At 40.0% G+C, this 20,252-nt stretch overlaps 3 protein-coding genes across 15 annotated transcripts in view; 2 read left to right on the top strand and 1 right to left on the bottom strand.

Moving 5' to 3' along the window:
- Nucleotides 1-20,252, top strand: part of MRPL30 (mitochondrial ribosomal protein L30) — a 41,407-nt gene continuing 21,155 nt past the window's right edge. The window contains exon 1 of one of the 2 annotated variants that reach the window (XM_055120242.1): nucleotides 1-129. The gene's annotated coding sequence lies outside the window, so the exon portion shown is untranslated. Of the gene's footprint in view, nucleotides 130-5,378; nucleotides 5,484-20,252 lie in introns of those variants that run through there. The other variant, XM_055120243.1, reaches the window with a different exon arrangement.
- On the top strand, nucleotides 10-8,840 carry LIPT1 (lipoyltransferase 1). 2 transcript variants are annotated; one of them, XM_055120231.1, is made up of 3 exons: nucleotides 19-129; nucleotides 5,365-5,483; nucleotides 6,357-8,839. In XM_055120231.1, the coding sequence occupies exons 2-3, from the start codon at nucleotides 5,404-5,406 to the stop codon at nucleotides 7,468-7,470; spliced, it is 1,194 nt and encodes a 397-aa protein (XP_054976206.1). In that variant the 5' UTR covers nucleotides 19-129; nucleotides 5,365-5,403; the 3' UTR covers nucleotides 7,471-8,839. The 2 variants fall into 2 exon arrangements, with proteins under 2 accessions (XP_004615858.2, XP_054976206.1); XM_004615801.3 differs by lacking the exon at nucleotides 5,365-5,483 and having other exon boundaries at nucleotides 10-129; nucleotides 6,357-8,840.
- MITD1 (microtubule interacting and trafficking domain containing 1) overlaps nucleotides 3,435-20,252 on the bottom strand; it is a 25,534-nt gene continuing 8,716 nt past the window's right edge. The window contains exons 3-9 of one of the 11 annotated variants that reach the window (XM_055120240.1): nucleotides 18,788-18,924; nucleotides 18,620-18,706; nucleotides 17,795-17,846; nucleotides 15,397-15,504; nucleotides 12,790-12,850; nucleotides 8,878-11,576; nucleotides 4,906-5,018 (exon numbers count right to left, since the gene is read on the bottom strand). In XM_055120240.1, coding sequence (XP_054976215.1) covers nucleotides 12,831-12,850; nucleotides 15,397-15,504; nucleotides 17,795-17,846; nucleotides 18,620-18,706; nucleotides 18,788-18,924 — 404 coding nt within the window. In that variant the 3' untranslated portion in view covers nucleotides 4,906-5,018; nucleotides 8,878-11,576; nucleotides 12,790-12,830. The other 10 variants (XM_055120233.1, XM_055120235.1, XM_055120234.1 and 7 more) reach the window with 10 other exon arrangements.

The raw sequence follows: 20,252 nt of genomic DNA on the forward strand, positions 1-20,252 counted from the left end.
CCCGCCCTTGTGGCACTTCCGGCCCGAGGCCCCGCCTTCCGTCCAGCGTGCGGCGTTACCCGCGCAGTGTCCGGGCAGGGCCGAGCGCTTCGGCTGGCCGCGTGGCGGCGGCGCCCCCGGCAGCGGCAGGTTGGTGGCGGCTCGGCGTCCCGCCGTTCCTTGAGGCCGGGCGGGGTGTGGGCGGTAGCCCCGCGGTCCCGGGTGCGGGGGGTGCTGGGACCCGGCTGCTCCCCGCCGCGCTGTCCCGAGCGGCGTCTTGCGAGCCCGCGTCTAGCACCCCTCGCTTTCTCTCCTCACAAGGGCTTTTTTCAGTAATGTTGTCTCCCATCTTTCTGAGCAAGGGTCGGTAAATAAAAATAATTTTGTTTAATTTTTTCAAAAACTGATCCCTGATGCCAGGTACGGGCCCCTGAGCACCCTCGGCTGTGGCCCCGAAGCAGAAAGATAGAGTTGAGATGTGCAGAGTTTTGAGAAAATAAAGTTTGATCAGGTCTTTAAGCCCGATTTTCTCCCGCAGTTGCAGGACAGGTCAGGCCAGGGGGTCTGTGCCGCCCCCTGAGGTGCGTGTCCGACGCCGGGCGGGAGACGCCGTCTCCTCCGGGCTGCCTCAGCCCTTCCTAGGCACAGGGTGGCATGGACTGAGGAATGGAGAAGCTGACCTGGGCACCGTCAGGGCAGTGGGTACCAGTCAGACGTCTGCAAAAGTCGGGGAAGCTTCGGAACCTCGGGTTTGAGGGAGGAAAAAGTACAAATTTATTGGCAGATGTTGATTCCCTGGGTGGCGCTGGGAAGGCTAAAGGAAGGTAGACTTTTATGGAAGGTGCTTTTTTCTGGACCCCCACGCATCCCCTGCACCTGGCAGCGCCCGGGCTTATTCCTGTCTCCGGTGGGCTTGGAGGACCGCTGGGGTGCGAGGATGGAACCTTGGTCAGCCTCGTGTGAGGCAGAAACCTCTTCCCCCCTCCAGTCTCTCAGAAACACCTTCCCCTCTGGAGTCTCTGGCCCTTTTGATTGTTTTTGGTTCGGGGCTCACACTTAGGAGAGCTCAGAGACAAGTACATGAAAACCTCCGCTGTGCACATGTTCTTGGAAGACCTGATAGCTTTTCTGTTGGGGAGGGCAGAACTTCAACCTGCCTTTGTTTACTGTGTCTTCACTTTACTCTGTTCCCAGTGTTGTTCCTTACCTAAATTCTTAGCGGTGGCATCTTAATCTATGCGGGTGAATTATCGGTATTTTTCTGGGTCTCTCATGTGTTACTGTCATCCTGTTGTTCATGGATTTGCTCGAGTGAGCACCAGTAACTATTGAGACTTGTTGTTACTGTCTTTGGCATATTGAATATGCCAAGGGTAGCTTGCTGGGCTCTGCTGTGCGGGCCAGATGTTCTCAGTAACTTGCTGGGCTCTCTGAGAGGGGCGGAGAAATGGAACCTGGGTTGGCCGCGTGCAAGGCATACACCCTACCCACTCCAGCCCCTCTCGTGTATAGAAACCATACATGTATTATTAATGAACTTTTTTTTATTGTTGGCTTATCTGATACTTGATTATTTGTGTTGTGTGGAAAAACCAAGGATAAAGAAAATGTCTTGTGCCTCAATACTGCATACATTGCTTTAAAAATGAAAAAATCAGTATAAAATTTTTGCAGACATCCCTTTTTGCAAGAATCTCAGTGTGATCCTTTTTTTTCTATCCTTTAGGACTTAGTAGTCCTCAAATAAGTCCTCTTTGTTTAGCTATTCATGTGCATCTAGTAATTAATTACCCAACTCTCTCATCTCTTTCAGTCTTTGCTTGAAATGTAACTTTTTAAGGGGAGGGTGGATACACCCACTTGTATTCAGCAGGCTTCCAGCATGCAAAGTGCTTAACTCATTGAACTATCACTGACCCTCAAAAGTCATCTTATTAATGAAACCTAGCCTAAATACCTTATTTAGGATTGCAACCTAGTTCCTCATAAAAATTCCAATCCTTTAATTCCTTTCTTCTTTCTTTCCTTATTCCCACCCCTTTTCCTTACCCTGCAGTGCTCAGATATTATACCCAGTTCAGTGCTTGGGGGTTACTTTTGGGGGAAGGTGCAATGACAGGATTAGCCCCTTTGGCATGCAAAGCACACACACTCCAGAGAGCAGTGAGCAGGGCATTTGCCTTGGACATGGCTGACTTGGGTTTTATACCTAACCACCACCAGGAGTAATTTCTGAATGTAGTCACTCCTGAGCATTGTTGGGTGTGGCACAAAAACAAAAGACCAACAGAACAAAACAACATACACACACACTCCAGCCCTTTGAGCTTTCCTCTCCTTTCCCCAACATTTTTCCATGGAGCTCTTCTCACTCTTAACTAGTTTACTGATGAATCCCAAGTGGCAGAACAATGCCTGTTTGTAGTAGATGCAAGATTTGAGTTAGTATCTTTGCTGTTTGCTTCATACTGTATGAACAACATCTGGATGAGATGTTTTACAAATGAATAAGTTCATTGGCACCATTCTGAACCCTTTGCAAGACTGTTCTGACCAGAGCCAATATCTTGAGCTATCATTAATTTATCAGTGTGAGTGACGCTTGGATGTTTTGTGTTAGGACTCTATATATACTTTCTTCTTAAGCTTCTGCAGGGAAAACATGCCATATGATGGGAATACCGTGATAATAATGTGCAGTATGTACATTAATCATTATATTGCTCGTGTTTAAAAATTGCTCTGTGTTAATTACGTGTCAGTAAAATAGGGGTAAGGGAATAGACCTTCAACATTTAAGCACCTTGCTATCCTGTCACTCCACATATACAAATCAGAACCTTAACCTTAGCGGGCATGTTAGGAGGTTTTTAAGAATCTTCTAATCTATCCAAATCATTCAATATATTAATGATGGTTGTTTCCCTCCCTTGGATTGCCACAGAAGACGATCTGCTGTCTAGGTTGCTTCCTACCTGCCTTCACTTGCTTGCAACGCCACCATATTGTTAGGAACTTCCTCTCCTGACTCCTACCAGGATTCACACATATAGTTCTTTTACATTTTAATTTTTCTCCTAACTTCATTTCCTTCTAACTCCCAGCTTTCTACTTTGCAACTAGAATAAACTCATTACCTGCACTTTATGCAACACATCTGGATCTTGACAAGAGAGGGGGTTCTGGGTCACACCCAGCAATGCTTGGAGATCACTCCCCACTATACTATTGTACTGGCCCACCAACTCTATTGTCTTATCATTGAATAGTTCTTTCCCATGGAAAAAAAATACCATCTATCCAAATTTGTGCCTTAACAAGTTCAACAGTCAAAGTGAGCCAATTCTCTTTACATCATATCAATGAGATCTGTCCTAGGAAACATCACCTCTTTCAGCCCAATTCTCATGCCAGAAATCATAACAATAATAATAATTAAAAGAACGTATTTGTGCACTTTGTGATGGGCACTTTTATTGGTACTTTACATGTGTTTGCTTATTTAATCCCAATGTATGTCCTGTTGTTATTCTATTACTGCAGATAAAGTATCAGAGGCACATAAAAGTCAACTGATTTGCCTTAGGTTACTGACCTGGTAAAACAGAGAGTTGGGATTTAAAATTGATAGTTGAAAAAAAAATTGATAGTTGGTTTGAATCTGTAATCATGTTGTAAAAGATAAGATCCTTCATGTCTCTGTCTTAGTTAACTAGTACTGTAGACCCTCCACGCTTAAATTTCTAGATTATATTTTCAAAATATAATAAAAATATAAGTATAAATTTGTTATTCCTGCTTCCTGAAAGTGCTTCAGTGCTGCCTCCATGGCTCTCAAGATGAAGTTCAATTAATTTAGATTAAATTCTTTCATAACTTGACTGCTTCTTTTGCCATTTTATTTTTTGTCTCTCCCCATTCTTGCATGCTCCACCCATCTTGTACTTTATACACTTTATACAGTTATTTGTACTCATACCTACCAATGGGATTAAAATCTTTGGTTGGGTTTTCTTTTCCTCCAAGCTATTACTCTGGTTGCAGTATTTTTTCTTACCCATTATATCTCTGCTTCACTATCATTTCCACTCTTCTGATGCACTTACTGGCATAGCACTTAAAGATTTATATTGTAACTGTCACCTTATTTGCTTTTCAGGATCTATGTGTAAATTCCTCAGAGCCCAGGACTAGTCTGTAGTCTACCACCTTCATTGTTAACTGTCTTTCATTAGCCTAATGAAGATAAATCAGCATTTTAAAAAATATACTATTCCCATCCACTTGGTTAACACCAAGTATTCCTTCCTCTTAAACTTCTCCTGCCTGAAAGCAGTGTGTACTTACGTAGATCCCATATCCCTTGTCCAGCACTAACACAGGGTCTAGCCCCTATTTCACTCTATCATCCCGTTGATGGCCGATTTGCTCAAGCAGGCCCAGCAACACCTCCATTTGTCCTAGCCCTGAGATTTTAGCAGCCTCTCTTTACTCATCCTACCCAACGGTGCCTGCTGAGTTAGAGGTGCTCTCAGGGTCAGGGGAATGAGACCCATCATTGTTACTGGTTTTGGCATATGAATACGCCACGGGGAGCTTGCCAGGCTCTCCCGTATGGGCAGGAAGCTTGCATATTCTCCATGAGGGAGAACTAGGCTATCAGTTGTCTTCAGGGAGCTTGGTTTTATGGTCTCTGGATGTTGGCTGTTCATGGGATTATACAGTGCCAGGAGCAGTTTGTAGGTGTGACCGCCTAGCTACTGGAAAATGGGAGATCTGGGCAGAAGAGCCCCAGTTCTGATCCGAGTAGGCTTGGAGATCTCAGCCCCAGGTCCCACACACCTGGGTTCCTCTGCTGGTTCCTTTCTGCATGAAGCTCGTCCAAGCATGTGGAGAGTAGACTTGAGCATGGCTGTGGCTGGGTTCCGGAGGTCTTCTGCTGCCGGAGCTCTGCTCTGAGCTGGGAGGGAGACTCAACACACCCCCTCCGAAGGGCCTCGGTGAAGACAGTCAGGTGCGGGGGCAAGAGACTCTGGCCCCTATTTAAAAAGTAAAATAATTTGGTTGAATTATGGGCTTTATTTGTGTTTGGGGCCCTATCCAGCAGTGCTTGGGCTCACTCCTGGTTCTGTGCTCAAGAATCACTCCCAGCAGTACTTAGGGGACCATATGCAGTGCCAGGGATTGAACCAGGGTCAACCACATGCAAGACAAGTAAGTACCTTAACCCCTGTATTTCTATTATCTTGGTTCTTTAACCTAAAAGGAAAGCATATGACCATCCTACTTGACTACTCAAAGTATATCATTATAACAAGTCTTAAAATCCTTAGCAAGTTTTAAAATTTATTGGAAGTATTAAAAAGTATCAAATATTTTTTCCAGGCCAGGAAAATAGCACAGAGGGTAAGGTGCTTGCCTTGCATGCAGCCAGCCTGGTATGATTCCAGGCACCCCATCTGGTCCTCAGAGCCCACAGGAGTGATCCCTGAGCACAGAGCCAGGTATGACCTGAAATTAAAAATAAAACCTTTTGCCACCTAACACTGTTATAAATTTTAAAATGTGGAAAAAAAACAATAAAACTTTATAGCTTTTACATGTACTATTATACTTTTACTATTAGTACTTTTATATTATACTTTTACTAATACTTTTACTATTATACTTTTACTAATAGTACTTTTACTATTATAATTACCCCTCCTGCCCTCATTTGGGACCATCTGAATTCTGATTTGACTAAAACAGTGATGCTGTCAGTAAATCATATTTCTAAAGTTGAATCAGCATTTTTAAAAAGTATCAGCTTATAGCTTTTCCTAGAGATATTCACAAACAGGTTAATAAAATAGAGAAACAAAGTACAAACTAAGATTGAACAAACTGGTTACTATAACAATAAAATATACATAAATGCTAATATAAATAAAAATATGATGTTGAGTGAAATGAGGGGCAGTGGATGTGTATTTATACAGGCAGGGAAAGGGATACATGGCAAAATAATAACTGTAATGATTCCAGGTGACTATATTATAAGTGTTTTCATTTGGTATGCTTATCTGTATTTTCTCATGAACATGTGGTATCTTTAAGCTCAAAATAATGTGTTTGGCTCTGGGATACATGTTTTTGCCGATTTGCGAAATTTGTGCCCTTACTCTATTTCAGCTGAAATTATTTGATGTTTGACTTTACTTCCTTTGAGTACTCTGTTTAAGTTACTGGGATTAATGACAAAAAGCAAGAAAAACTGGATTGGATACATAAGAGAATTAGATAAATTTGGATTAAATAACCAAGAATTGGTACCTGAAAAATAGAATTTAATATTCCTTTCCTCAGTTAATTTGTTTGTCTTCCATTTTCAAAAGCATGCCCATCCCATTTTCAAAGAAGAATTGCTTCCAGTTATTTTGTAACCTAAAGATCCCAGCTGCTGGCTTTAAAAATGCAGTACAGAGTGGACTCATTTTACAATCAATTTCCAATAACGTTTACCAAAATCTGGCTGTAGAAGACTGGATACATGACCATATGAATCTAGAAGGCAAGCCAATTCTTTTCTTGTGGAGAAATTCTCCCTCTATTGTCATTGGTAGGCATCAAAACCCTTGGCAGGAATGTAACCTGAATCTGATGAGAGAAGAAGGTATAAAACTGGCTCGGAGAAGAAGTGGTGGAGGAACTGTTTACCATGATATGGGTAATATTAATTTGACCTTTTTTACAACCAGAAAGAAGTATGATAGGATGGAAAATCTAAAATTAATTGTGAGAGCTCTGAATGCTGTCCAACCCCAGCTGGATGTCCAGGCTACCAAAAGATTTGACATTTTGCTTGATGGACAGTTTAAGATCTCAGGAACAGCTTCTAAAATTGGCCGAACTACTGCTTACCATCACTGCACTTTGTTATGTAATGCTGACAGAATCCTCTTGTCATCTTTGCTCAAGAGTCCTTCTCAGGGGATTAAGAGCAATGCCACTGCTAGCATACCTTCCTTAGTGAAAAATCTTTTAGAAAAAGATCCCACTCTGACTTGTGAAAAACTGATGGAGACCATTGCTGCAGAGTATGCTGCTTATTATCAAATTGATAATCACATTAATCTGATAAACCCAACAGATGAGACCCTGTTTCCTGGAATAAAGTCTAAAGCCAAAGAACTGCAAACCTGGGACTGGATATATGGCAAAACTCCAAAGTTTAGTATAAGCACTTCCTTTAACATATTATATGAACAGTCATCCTTGGAAATTAAAGTATTTATAGACATAAAGAATGGAAGAATTGAAATCTGTAATATTGAAATGCCAAACCATTGGCTGCCACTGGAAATATGTGCAAAATTAAATTCAAGTTTTATTGGCAGAAAATTTTGCCCAATTGAAACTGCTGCACTAGCAAATAGAGTATGTCCAGAAGACAATGAACTGCACAGTAAATGGAATCTTCTCTGTGAAAAAATTAAGGGAATAATGTGATTCCTAGAAAATTCCTTCTACTAGTAGATTCAATGAGAAAATAAAAAATTTAAATCTACATTGTACGACTTTTAAAATAAAAAGGGGCTAGTCTTTCAGTAATACCATTTGAAATAGTCTATCTCATGTCCTTTCCTATATTGTCTGCTCACCTGTACTCCAGAAAACTGTCTCTGCATTGCTCTTAATACTTAGTATGCACTTAAGAGTTTTGCTACTTACCTTGCTACCACCTTGGAGATGTATACAGTACTGGATATTCTGACCTCAAAAAGTTCTTTTTTCTTACCTTAGGAATGAAACCCCAACTTTGTTACATCTGATACCCCAAGCTATGAGTTTTCTCATCCTTCCATTCTCTCAGCATATTGAGACCACTGCAATTTTCTAAAGCCATTCTTCCCTAATCTTTTCTTCATCTCCTTTCATACCCTAGTTCTATTCTGACCTATAACTTTATTTCAACAATTTTATTTTTTTAATTTATTTTATTTTTGATTTTTGGGGTCACACCCAGCAATGCTCAGAGGTTGCTCCTGGCAATGCTCAAGGGACCATACGGGATGCCAGGACTTGAACCCAGGTCAGCTGCATGCAAGGAAGATGCCCTACCTGCTGTACTATCACTCTGGCCCCTATTCCAACAATTTTATTTCAACAATTTATTTTCTACTTAAGCCCTAACATGCAGGCTGCCTTTTCCTTAAAGCTAATACCACTAATTGTACCGAGTTTCTGTCTTGTATCTCCTGTGCATAAATGTGTACTATCAGTTATCTTGTATTCTCTTTCAATTTTTACTGCATCTCTACCATTGTTAATCTCTACCATGTTCAAAACTCACCATCCCCAAAGCTCATGTTCAAGGTTTTGTTCTTCTCCAGCTCTTCACTGCCAAACTTTTTCAAACATCAGCCATTCCCAGTTCCTACAATTCTTTCACACATTACTCATTTCTATAGTATTTTAAGAATTAGACTAAAACATACATGACCTATTCCTAGGTACAGGTAGAAAATTCAACTAAAATATTGATTGGTGGGACTCAGCAGTAGCACAACTAAGCACATGACCAGCGCAGATTCCCCAAGCCCCTCTAAGAACCATTCTGGAACCCAGAATCAGGAATAAGCCCTGAGCACTGCCTGGTGTGGTCCAAACACCCCTCCACCCATCTTAAAAAATTTGGGGGCCAGCGACAAAAGCTCAAAAGACTGGCACATATGTTTTGGATGTGGGAGTCCCAGCCTCCATCCCTAGCATTGCATGGTTCTCCGAGCACTGCTATAAGTGGGCTCCAATCAATACCAAATGAAGACTGATTTTATGATCCATTAAGAGGTCAACATCTGGGGGCCAGGGTGTTAGTATAGCAGATATGATGCTTGCCTTGCACGCACGACTGACCTAGCTTTGATCCCTAGCACCCCCATAGGGTCCTCTGAGCACTGCCAGGAGTAATCCCTGAGTGCACAGCCAGGAATTGAGCATAACCAGACGTCTCCACCTACAAAAATAAAGTCAACACCTGAGTTATTAAAATAACAAACTTCACTAGGAGGGAAGTTAGACAAATCAGTAAACAATTATAAAATGGGAGTAGTATAAAGCCAAGTCCAGGTGGTTATAATAGGAGCCATTTAGCTAGAGATGAAGATGACACTGAAACAGACCAGGAAAAATGAGAAGAAAGCTGTACAAAGTGAAATGGAATGAGAGTTCCAGGTTTTATCAACTACTACTACACAACAGACCACACCTATTCCTGTGGTCAGGGGATAAACCTGGCAGTGCTTGGGAGTCCATATGCACTGTTGGGATTCAACTCACTGTTGCAGTCACCTGCAGGGCAAGTGCAATACCTCTGTAATATTTCTCCAATTTCTACGGCTCTCATTTGTTCATTTTTATCTTAAACGTTTTCATTTTAGAATATTTTATTTGAAATAGCATTGCATTACAATATTATATAAATTTCATGTGTGCTTCATTATAAATCAACTGTAGCACTGTCGTCCCGTTGTTCATTGATTTGCTCAAGCATTATGAGACTTGTTACTATTTTTGGCATATCGAATACACCACGGGTAGCTTTCCAGGCTCTGCCATGCGGATGGGATACTCTCAGTAGCTTGCTGGGCTCTCCGAGAGGGACAGAGGAATCGAACCTGGGTCTGCAAGGCAAACACCCTACCTGCTGTGCTATCACTCCAGTCAACAACATTTATGTATAATACCAAAAAAGGTACTTCAGAATATAAATTCTAATAGTAGAACCCCTTTGTACCTTGTTTGTACTGAGATCAGTGATTTACAACAGATTCCCATATTATTGTTTTGTACTACTTCACCACTAGCCCCATTGGTACTAACCCTCCACGTCCCTTTTACCCTGTTCCACTGTCCCGTTGCCTGTATATGAACTATAAGATAGGAAGACTTGAGTCTTTTACTCAAGGAGGAGAAAATGTAAATTACATAATTAGGTGGAGGATACGATTGGTAATTCAGAATCCCAGAGGGAGTTTAGGGAGAAACTAAATAATTTGGCATCAGATCTAACTTATATAGAATGGTGTTCTTCATAAAATTCTGGAGGAAGTGATATTTCTTGTATAGCGACACACAGCACCACTGGAAATAGGCTATGGTCATTTTTTTTTTTTGCTTTATCTTTGAGCTTTACACCTACTTGTCTACTTGTACAATTTAATATGCTTCAGTAGCTTGTTTTACATATACACAGAATTTTTGTTAAGTATGTCTGCTGAATTTCACTGCACAACTTTATTAACATCTATATTTCCCATCAGTTATAAAAATTGGTAGAGAATATATTTTCACAATATTAATAAAAGGAACAAAGATATTTCTACTATAATCAAACTTCTTGAATATATTCAATTGGACTGATTTTCTAGAGCAGTATTAAACAAGTAGTATTTAAAAAATGAAAAATACAATTCAGGCATGGCAACATAAATTAACATGGAAGTTTATGTATACTCTATAGATCATTCTAGCATCATATTTAACAATTTTTGTTTTATATATACACCCTCTTGTCACACTCACACATACATATTTGAGTACATAGGAAATACTTCTTCGGCTCACATAAGACAAATATTTGTCAGAGAACTGATAATCATCCTGATGCGAAAATAGGTTATTTTCAATCCATCACTGACAGCCAGTAGTCATTTGAGAGAATAATGTTTTCTTAAATATCAGAATCTAGGGGACACGCTAAAGCAACACCTGAAGCAGATCTGAAAGGAGAGCAAGTTTTTCTGCTTTTGGATCACTCTTGGTTGTGATTAGGAGTACTCTTAGGAGAGTGCTGTGTCCCACTGGAACTTGGGGGCCCACGCAACACAGAGGTTGAACCCAGGCCTGCATGCAAAACCTGTATGAGTCCTGTGAGCTATCTGGTCTGGAGGATTAACATTTCCGAGGAGGCATTCAGATTCCTCAATTGGTTTGGATGCAGCAGACGCCTCAGTTCTTATTTGTCTTAAGTGGTTTTTTGTTTTGTTTCGTTTAAAAAAAAATTTTTTTTTATGGCTTTTTGGGTCACACCCGGCAATGCACAGGGCTTACTCCTGGCGGTGCTCTGGTGGTCCTGACAGTGCTCCCAGGATCACATTCAGATGTGTGGGATGAAGCTAATAACAGGCCTTGAACCTGATGTCTGCAAGGCACTTTACCATGGACTCACAGCACCAGGCCCAATATTTATGCTAAGTAAACCTGTAATCTGAAATTCAAAAATCAAGACTGAGTCACGTGTCTAGAAACTTTTATCTACCATTTCTTGGTCAGAAATGCATAGGATTGTGGAAAACTGCATAGTAACAGTCTATAAAGGATTGTGGAATGCTGCATAGTAATGGTCTGTATTATCAGAGTTTGTTATTTAACATGGAAATAAAATCTAACATGTTCTCACCGGAAGGAAAAGCCACTTCCACATGATGATGGAAGTAAGTGTTGGTCAACAATTGTCCAAGTACTTTCTTGATGCCCTGATTTTCATTTTCCATTTACCACCTTGTCAAAACTGGTTTGAATATTTTTAAGTTCAGTATTATCCACACCTGAATCTGAAAATGTCAGAGAAAAACATTAGGAATTTTTCTGGAAACCCTTTTTGGTCTTTTATGCCAGTCATGAAACTGCTGTTTCACAATGGTAAAACATTCGCATGTGCCTTGTGTCCTAGGTACCCCAGGTCTGCTCTGCCCAATCCTATTCCCCATGGCTTTGGTCCTTCATGAATTGAAAAGTCTTCTGTAATATAATGTTTATGTATACCATCAAGCACTGTACTACTGCTTCCCTCCATATACTAGCTTTTTTACACACCTGAGCTGCCCACTATATCTGCCTATTCCCTATCTATTCCAGCCTGTCTCCATGGAAACTAGTTTTTGTCTCCAGCTAGTCAGTTAACTGGTATCTGGATGAATGCAGTTACTTTTATCTATGCAAAGGAGTTCAGAAACTGCTCCAGAATTACTAAGCTGCTCAAAACTAGAATTGATTCTGAGGTGCAGAATTCTACAAATGTGCCAACCTGTGTTGAATGAGTTGCAAATGTGTCTAGATAATAACCAAATGGAACTTCTTCCTGATTATTAGACCCATATACCCTTATTCCTCTATAGCTTTTGTTTAGTGTTTTGGGGCCACACACAGTGGTCCTCAGGGTTTACTTTTGGCTCTGAATTCAGAGATCACTCCTGGTGGGCTGAAGGGATAAGTGGTGCCAGAGATCGAATCCAGGTTGACCACCTAGAAGGCAAGAGTCTGCCTGCTGTGCTATCACTCAGCCACACACACCCTCATCCATGATCTCTTCCCTTTTTTCCTCTGAAGCAAGATTCAGTGTATACTCAAAAGTGGTGCTTTTGACTTGCTCACCGAAAGCCACATACAACAAAATTGGTAAAATACTTAACTAGGTATTAATAAGAAAATTATTATTCACACAAATGAACAATACATAAGTTAGTAAAATATAAAAGTTTATTGTTAAGCTGGTATAGGAATAGTTAAAGTAAAAAAAGTCCAGTATATGTAGACAATAAAAATATGTAATATAAATTAGACCACTAACCATCATATTTGTTTTGTATGCTTGGTATGAAAAATGTCCACTGTTGTTTCATAACATGGTCTTAAATCAAGATCACAATATCCAAGGGAAAATTGACCCTAAGAAAATAAGAGGTTTTTCAAAATAAGGAGAACAAAACCATTTTGTAAAAATAGTACAAGAAGAGTACTACACAATCATTATAGGCCTTATCTTACCTGGGGCTTCTTAAAATAATCAAGTCCCCTTCCAATCTTAATTATCCATCCATTGTTGAACCTATTTAAATACATACATAGCATGATATTCCAGACACCTGACACAAGCAATCATAAAGCCAAATTCAATCACAGTAAAATCTCCCCCTAAGTGCAAGGATGCGCCAACATCTGCATATCAATTAATGTAATATGCCACCGCAGCAAAAAGATTAAAAATTATTATATTAATAAATGCTGGGGGGGGAACCTTAACTAGATTTAATATCCATTTATCTTTAATTTTTCGTTTCTGTTGATGCTCAGTGTACCTTCTAGCAGTGCTCAAGGGACTAGATGAGGTTCTAGGGATAGAGCCCAGGTTGGCTGTGTGCAAGGCACATGCCCTACCTACTGTACTATCGCTCTAACCCCCACTTTTTATTTATTTATTTTTTTTTTGCTTTTTGGGTCACACCCAGCGATGCTCAGGGGTCACTCCTGGCTCTGCACTCAGGAACCACCCCTGGCCATGCTCAGGGGACCATATGGGATGCTGGGAATTGAACCCAGGTCGGCCGCGAGCAAGACAAAGACCCTACCTGCTGTGCTATCGCTCCAGCCCCACTTTTTATTTCTTTTTCTTGCCTAATTTGATTAACTTTACCAAAACCTGTTTATTTTACATACCCTTCTATTATTCCAAGTATTAAGGGAAAAGCTTTCTGTTTTTCATCACTGACTTTGGTATTCGCTGTAGTTTTGTTATATATGGTCTTTATTATGTTGAGATAAGTTCCTTTCAAATTTTAACCATTTTTGAAACAAATCATGACTGGGAGCTGAAGCACCAGCACAGTGATCCCTGGCATCCGCAGATGTAATTCCTGAATGCAGAGCCAGGAATAACCCGGAGCATCACTGGGTGTGGCTCCAAAATAAAAACAAACTGGAACAGGAGATAAAAGGAATCTAGATTGTAAAAAACTATAACAGATCTGTGTTATAGATGGACAACCCATAAGAAACTACTAGAAATAATGATTTTTAGTAAAAGCAGTAGGATACAAAACCCAATATATATACTCTGTTGCATTTGTATATATAAGCAATGAATTAGATGAAAGGTAAAATAAAATTCATTTACAATGGGAAAAGAGGGCAAAAAAAAGATCCAATCTGACAAAGGGGATGAAAGACATATACATCGAAAACTGAAAGACATTCCATGTTTGAGGGATGGAAGAACATGACTGAACATTATTACAATAGCTATCTTACCCAATTCAGACCCTATTTAAAAAACCAATAGCATTTTTAAAGTTAACAAATAGTTCTAAAAGTGTATGGAGCCACAAAAAACACTCAACAGCCAAAACAATTTTGCGAGAAGAGAAAACTGCAAGCGTCACATTCCCTGACTTCAAAAAAATAGTACAAAATAATAATAATTTAAGTAGCGTGGTACTGGAAATAACAGACATGCTGGCCAATAAACAGAATCGAGAACCTAAAATAAATCCACACATATAGGGACAAAGGAACCATATAAGGAAAAGCTGCTTTAACATCTGTTGCAAAATCTGGACATCCACTTACCCCCCACCCCCGAAATAATTATGTAGATCCCTATCTAATAATATCACACATAAAAATTAACTCAAAATGGATTAACCACTGGTTATCAGCGCTGAAGCCATAAAATAGAAGGTAACACAGGTCTAAGATTTCAACATCAGAGACTTCACTGGCAAAGGAAACAAAGCAAAAATAAACAAATGGAACTATATCAAACTAAAAAGATTTGCAATGGCTAAAACAAAAGACACTCTACTAAATGAAAACTATTTGCACCCTACACATCTGACAGAAAGCTACTAAGATCTAGAAAGCGTTTGCAGAACTCAGCATCAAAAAACAACCCTATCAAAAAAATGGGGTGAGGGGTTGTACAAACACTTCCTCAAATAAAGCGTAAACATGCCCAAGAGGCATATGAAAATGTATTTACCATCACTGATGATCTGGGAGATGCAAATCAAAATGACAGTGAGATAGAACCTCACAAGTGAGAATGGCCTATATGAAAACCAAGGATAGCAAAGACACAGTGAAAAAGGAACCCTTCTTCACTGCTGGTTGGACTGTGTCTGGTTCCGAATCTACATTAAACAGATGGAGATTTCTCAAGAAATTTAAAATAAAATTGAAACTTTATACCGCAGTGTTGGAGTTGCTCTTGGCACAGCTCCCTGATAACCTAGACTGTTCTGCCATATGGGCAAGATACTCTCTGTAGCTTGCCAGGTTCTCCGAGAGGGGCGGAGAAATCGAATCCGGGTTAGCCGTGTGCAAAGCGGATGCCCTACCTGCTGTGCTATCACTCCAGCCCACCCTCAAACACAAAAACATTAATTCAAAAAGATATACGCCCATCTCTATTTACTGTAGCACTATTTATAATAACTAAGAGCTAAAAACAACCCAAATGTCCAATAACAGGTGAATGGATTGTGATTTTATGTATGTATCCATATAGTATATACATAATATATATACGCACATATTTATACACACTTAAAACACTCACAGTGGAATACTTAACTGTAATAAAAGATGCAGTCCTACCTTCTGCCTCAGCGTGGATGGAATGAGAAGCAATCCCTGGCACTGCATACCCTCTGCTCAAGCACCGCCAAGGTAGTCCCAGGCCCCCAGGCCCTCCAGCAATGCTGGCTATACCCCAGTTAAAAAAAAAAGAGCTGTGGTACATATACCCACTGAATACTACTCTATTAGAAGGGATGAAATTGTGCTCTTTGGGATTAAATGGATGGATCCTGAGGAGATTATACTAAATGAAGTAAAAGTGACAAGATGGTTTTATTCATTATGGAATGTAAAATACTAAATCATATGAACTGGCAAAAAACAACACAACTATCAATATTACATGAAAACTATAGTGGTTATCAGGGAGAAAGCAGAAGGTGGGTGGGAGGAATGGGTAGGGATTTTTTTTTTAGTGGTGGGATGGTAACTGGAATTTGGTGGTAAGCACGGTGATAAGTGCTAAATATGGTGATAATCCCAAGCACAGAGCTGGGAGTTGCCTCACAAGCATGGCCCCGTGCCCACATCAGCACCCTACTGAATACTGTAAGTTAATCATCAAAAACAGGAGTGGGATAAAAATGGTAAGACTGAGGGGGATAAAATTCTCCTAGGGAAGAACTCCCTTCTTCCAGTGGCATAAGTTGAACCAAACCTAGACTCACTCATGCTTTATCTTTGGTAAAATGAGAGAAACTAGCAACCGATCTGATTAGCTGATACAGAGATTAAAAATAAATACTGAATTTCAGCTTGCTGATAAAACGTGTTCCCATGGATAATTTTTTAAAATCTTGCTAATTCAAGTGATTTCAAAATATCCTGTGGGGGTTTTGAGAAGCACCCTACCCAGACATGGGGATGTCGACAAAGAACACTGGATCCTGGACTTCACCCAAAGTGGTTGCACTTTCATGTTCTTTGCATTTCAACTGTGTATTACACCTTAGGGTGCTAACACCAAACAAATGACAGCCACTGTGTTAACAAAACAATTTTGCCTTAAAATTATAGCACACTGCCCTGTATATAGGGCAGAGTGTCAGAAGTAAAATCACACAAATACATATTAATTTCTCTGGAAAAGGAGAGCATCCCAATTTATATTGTATATATAAGCTGAATACACAGAAAATTACTTCCTCTTCTAACATGACTACAGGTCAAAATAAATCTGATTTCTCTCTGTAAAAATGAATACTAATTTTTATTTTAAAATTAAATTTAAGTATATGCAATCATAAAATTTTAACTTAAGAGAAATAAAAGTATATGTGTAATCACAGAAGGGAGCATGCGGCAGCTGTGCTACATGTCTCCCGCCTCCCGAGTTCAGTAGTCTCATGCTGTTTCCCCCACCCCAGGGAAGTCGATAGCGTTGGGCCGGCGAAGGAAAGAGGACCAAACTGGTTGCTGATTAGTTACTGTTTATTCAATCTTTCGTCTTGCACTTTTCCTTCCTAGCTCCTCATTCCTCCACCCCAGCTCTCTGGATTCTGCTCCCCCTTCACAGGTCTCTCCCCCTACTATTCTCTCACCTCCTTGCCCTCTGGGCCCCACTCAGTCTGGTAGCAAAATCAACATGAGAAAGCCATTCCTGAGGGCCCATCAGGCTCACAGGAAACACCACCTAGATGTATTCCAAAGTCCTTCCTGAGCACCTGCAGGAAAAATACCTCTTAAGGTGTTTTTCTCTTTTCCTCAGTCCAAGAACTCCATCAGCATCTTAATACTAGTTATTTTGTAGGGACATAGTAAGAGATACATTGAGGCTTGTAGGGCAGTTCTCCTGGCAACATCTTTCCACAGACTACAGCACTCAGGCCAGATTAATTATTCCTAACCCTAGCAGGGTCCAAATCTAGTTATTACTTTTTGGATCATGACAGCATTTGTCTATGACCAAGCTCTTAACTTACAGTTAAGCATTAGGCACTTTGGCCAGGCCCATCTCCATGCCAGGGTAGCACATAACTCACCGCTTGCCCTGGGGTCCGCCCCGTCTCTCGGTTGGACCTTGATTTTGAGGTGCTAGGAAGTAAGGGCAACTGAGGCTTAGGTCTAGAGAACAGAGATGCCCAGGAGGAAAATATCATATCATGTAGAGTCAAAAGACTCCCAGGTTACAAAGTATAACATTTGCTACAAGTCTTCCTGTGCCCATACAAAAGGACTTGGCTCTGAATAAACTATGCAAAGGACTCAAGGAGAATGGGAATTCAGAATTCAGAATGGGAATTCAGAGGAATGGGAGCACTGTGATGAGAACAACCCAAATAAACCTAAACTACCTGAGGCTATGTTATCCTACAAATATATTGTAGCTGTGTAATAATATTACCATGTACTAACCTAATTTCTCGGTCATGTATTGAAGAGGAGTATTCTAATTCCAATAGCACTCCATACTTACGGAGTGATTCTTTTATTTCTTCCAGGCCACTCTGCTGCATTCTCTCATTGCCCTGCGTAGAAAACCATATTTTCTTCATCAGTTATTACTTTTAATTTATTCCTAAACTATGCAATGTATATCATAGATGAAGTAAAATGAGAAGGTTCTGTGTCACTTTCGATGTCTATTGTCTCAAAGAACCTTAACTTTTATATACTTAAATGAATAAAATTTAAGAGCAACTGACCAAAAAAACAAATGGGTATTTTTTTCTAATATGTTTTCATTCTACTGCTTAAGTATTTAGATATAGCTGTCTACTCAAATTAATCCTGAAAATATTAATTATTTAGAAGGATTCTTCTGAGTCAAAATCAAGAAAGGGAGGCCTACTAACATGCTGTGACTCTCAGAAGGCCAATTTAGTAATCAACAAAGATACCATGATGGGCAAAGAAGAGATTGTGAATACTATAGTGTATCATCACTCCCATGAACATCCAAGAGTTTCATGTGACAAACTATTTGAATAGGAGTTCAGCAAACATGTCAGATCCAAGGAAGAACATCCTAAAACCAAAAACATTTTATCAAGACAGTTCTTGCTGCCTAAATAGGGAGATGGGGAAGTGCCTGCCATAGAGGTGGACTGGGACAGAGTGGAGGAGGACAGGAGGGAACCTGGGGATATTGGTGGCTGGAAATGTACAGTGATGAAGGGACAGGTGTTCAAACATTGTATGATTGCAACCCAATCATGAACAACTTTGTAACTGTAAATCTCATCGGGATTTAAATTAAAACAACAAAAAAGATATTTTATGCCTACTGTCAGATACTTACTACAGCCAGAGATGTGAGAAGATGGATAGTTTTTACTTTACATGGTTTCTTAATAAGCATCTCACAAAATCGAAGAAAGTTATACAGCTGAAAGACATCAGGATGGATTGGTTATTACTAACCCAGGAATGGTAAATAACATTTCATTATATTTTAGTACATTCTCACCTGATGCGACTGTCGAATATAAGGATCTTCTACCCAAACTTCTGTAACTGTTTCATTAAGATATTCCTGAAAAAGTGACTCATAGCTGAAACCTGTTGCATTCTCTTCTATTTTAATTTGCTTGTGGTATTTTCCATCTACAAAATACAAGCTTCAATTGAAAAACCAGTGGACATGCATTTTCTTTTTAAAGTCACTTATTTATGCATAGTGTGTTACGTAGTTATTGATCAGGATTAGATATATGTTAATGTTTTAAAACTCCTTCCAATTCAGCATACATTTACTGAATGCATTCTATATACCAGACACACTAAAAGGTGCTATACATATTGAAATAAGGCAAACCACTCCATAAGGCATTTCTGCCTTCATGGAACATAGACAAGAGGAATGGCAAAATCCAGAGATTTACTGAAACAGTTCACAAGCTAAATACTGTATGCCAGGCACTTTAATCAAGAGAAAACTGCATGTATAAAGATATCTGGTATTTCTGTCACCATGAATAGTAGCTATCCAGTCCTCTTATCTTGCTAAAGTAAGAAACGTACAAATGCAGTTTAGAATTTGTCATGTAATATCTGTCATATCCAGTAGTGCTCAGGAGTACCCCTGATGGTGCTAAGGGCACAGTGCTGAGGGGACTTCTGTACTGAGGATTCAAATCTGGGTCAGCAGGATACAAGGCAGGTGCCATAACCTCTGTACTATCTCTCCAGCTCCATAGATGGGATTTTAAGCAGAAATTTACTGCATTCCTTTATAACCCAAGCCAGGACTAATATGCCACAAGTGAAGAACATAGTTTCACTGATTATGTTCATTCAAAACACATTATCAGAGATTTTTCTTTTTTTCTCTGGCAACAGGTTGGAGCGATAGTACAGCTGGTAGGGTGTTTGGCCTTGCACACAGCCGACCCAGGTTCGATTCCTCCATCCCTCTCGGAGAGCCTGGCAAGCTACCGAGAGTATCCCGCCCGCACAGACGGCAGAGCCTGGCAAGCTACCCGTGGCGTATCCAATATGCCAAAAACAGTAACAAGTCTCATAATAGAGACGTTACTGGTGCACACTTGAGCAAATCGATGAACAACGGGACGACAGTGCTAGAGTACTCTCTGGCAACATCCAGCTGTGCTCAGGGTTTATTCCTGGCTCAGGAATCACTCCTGATGGGGCTTGGGGGAACATATGACTGAACCTGGGTCAGCTACATGCAAGGCAAGTGTCCTACCCACTGTATTGTCTTATACTGGTAGTTCTTAATTTATGTGGAGGCTGCACTTTTAAATATTGCTTAAATACCACTGTTTTGGATTCTGTTCCCAATATTTCCACTGATAAAATTTAAGTATGCATCAATTTCAAGTCAATGAATTTTTTTCTTTTTTTAGAAGGGTTAATTTAACACAGTATTTTTAAAAGCACACAATACTGATAAGAGTTCATCAGTGTTTTGA

The sequence above is a fragment of the Sorex araneus genome, chromosome X, assembly GCF_027595985.1.
Source record: "Sorex araneus isolate mSorAra2 chromosome X, mSorAra2.pri, whole genome shotgun sequence".
Classification (NCBI taxonomy): Eukaryota; Metazoa; Chordata; class Mammalia; order Eulipotyphla; family Soricidae; genus Sorex; species Sorex araneus.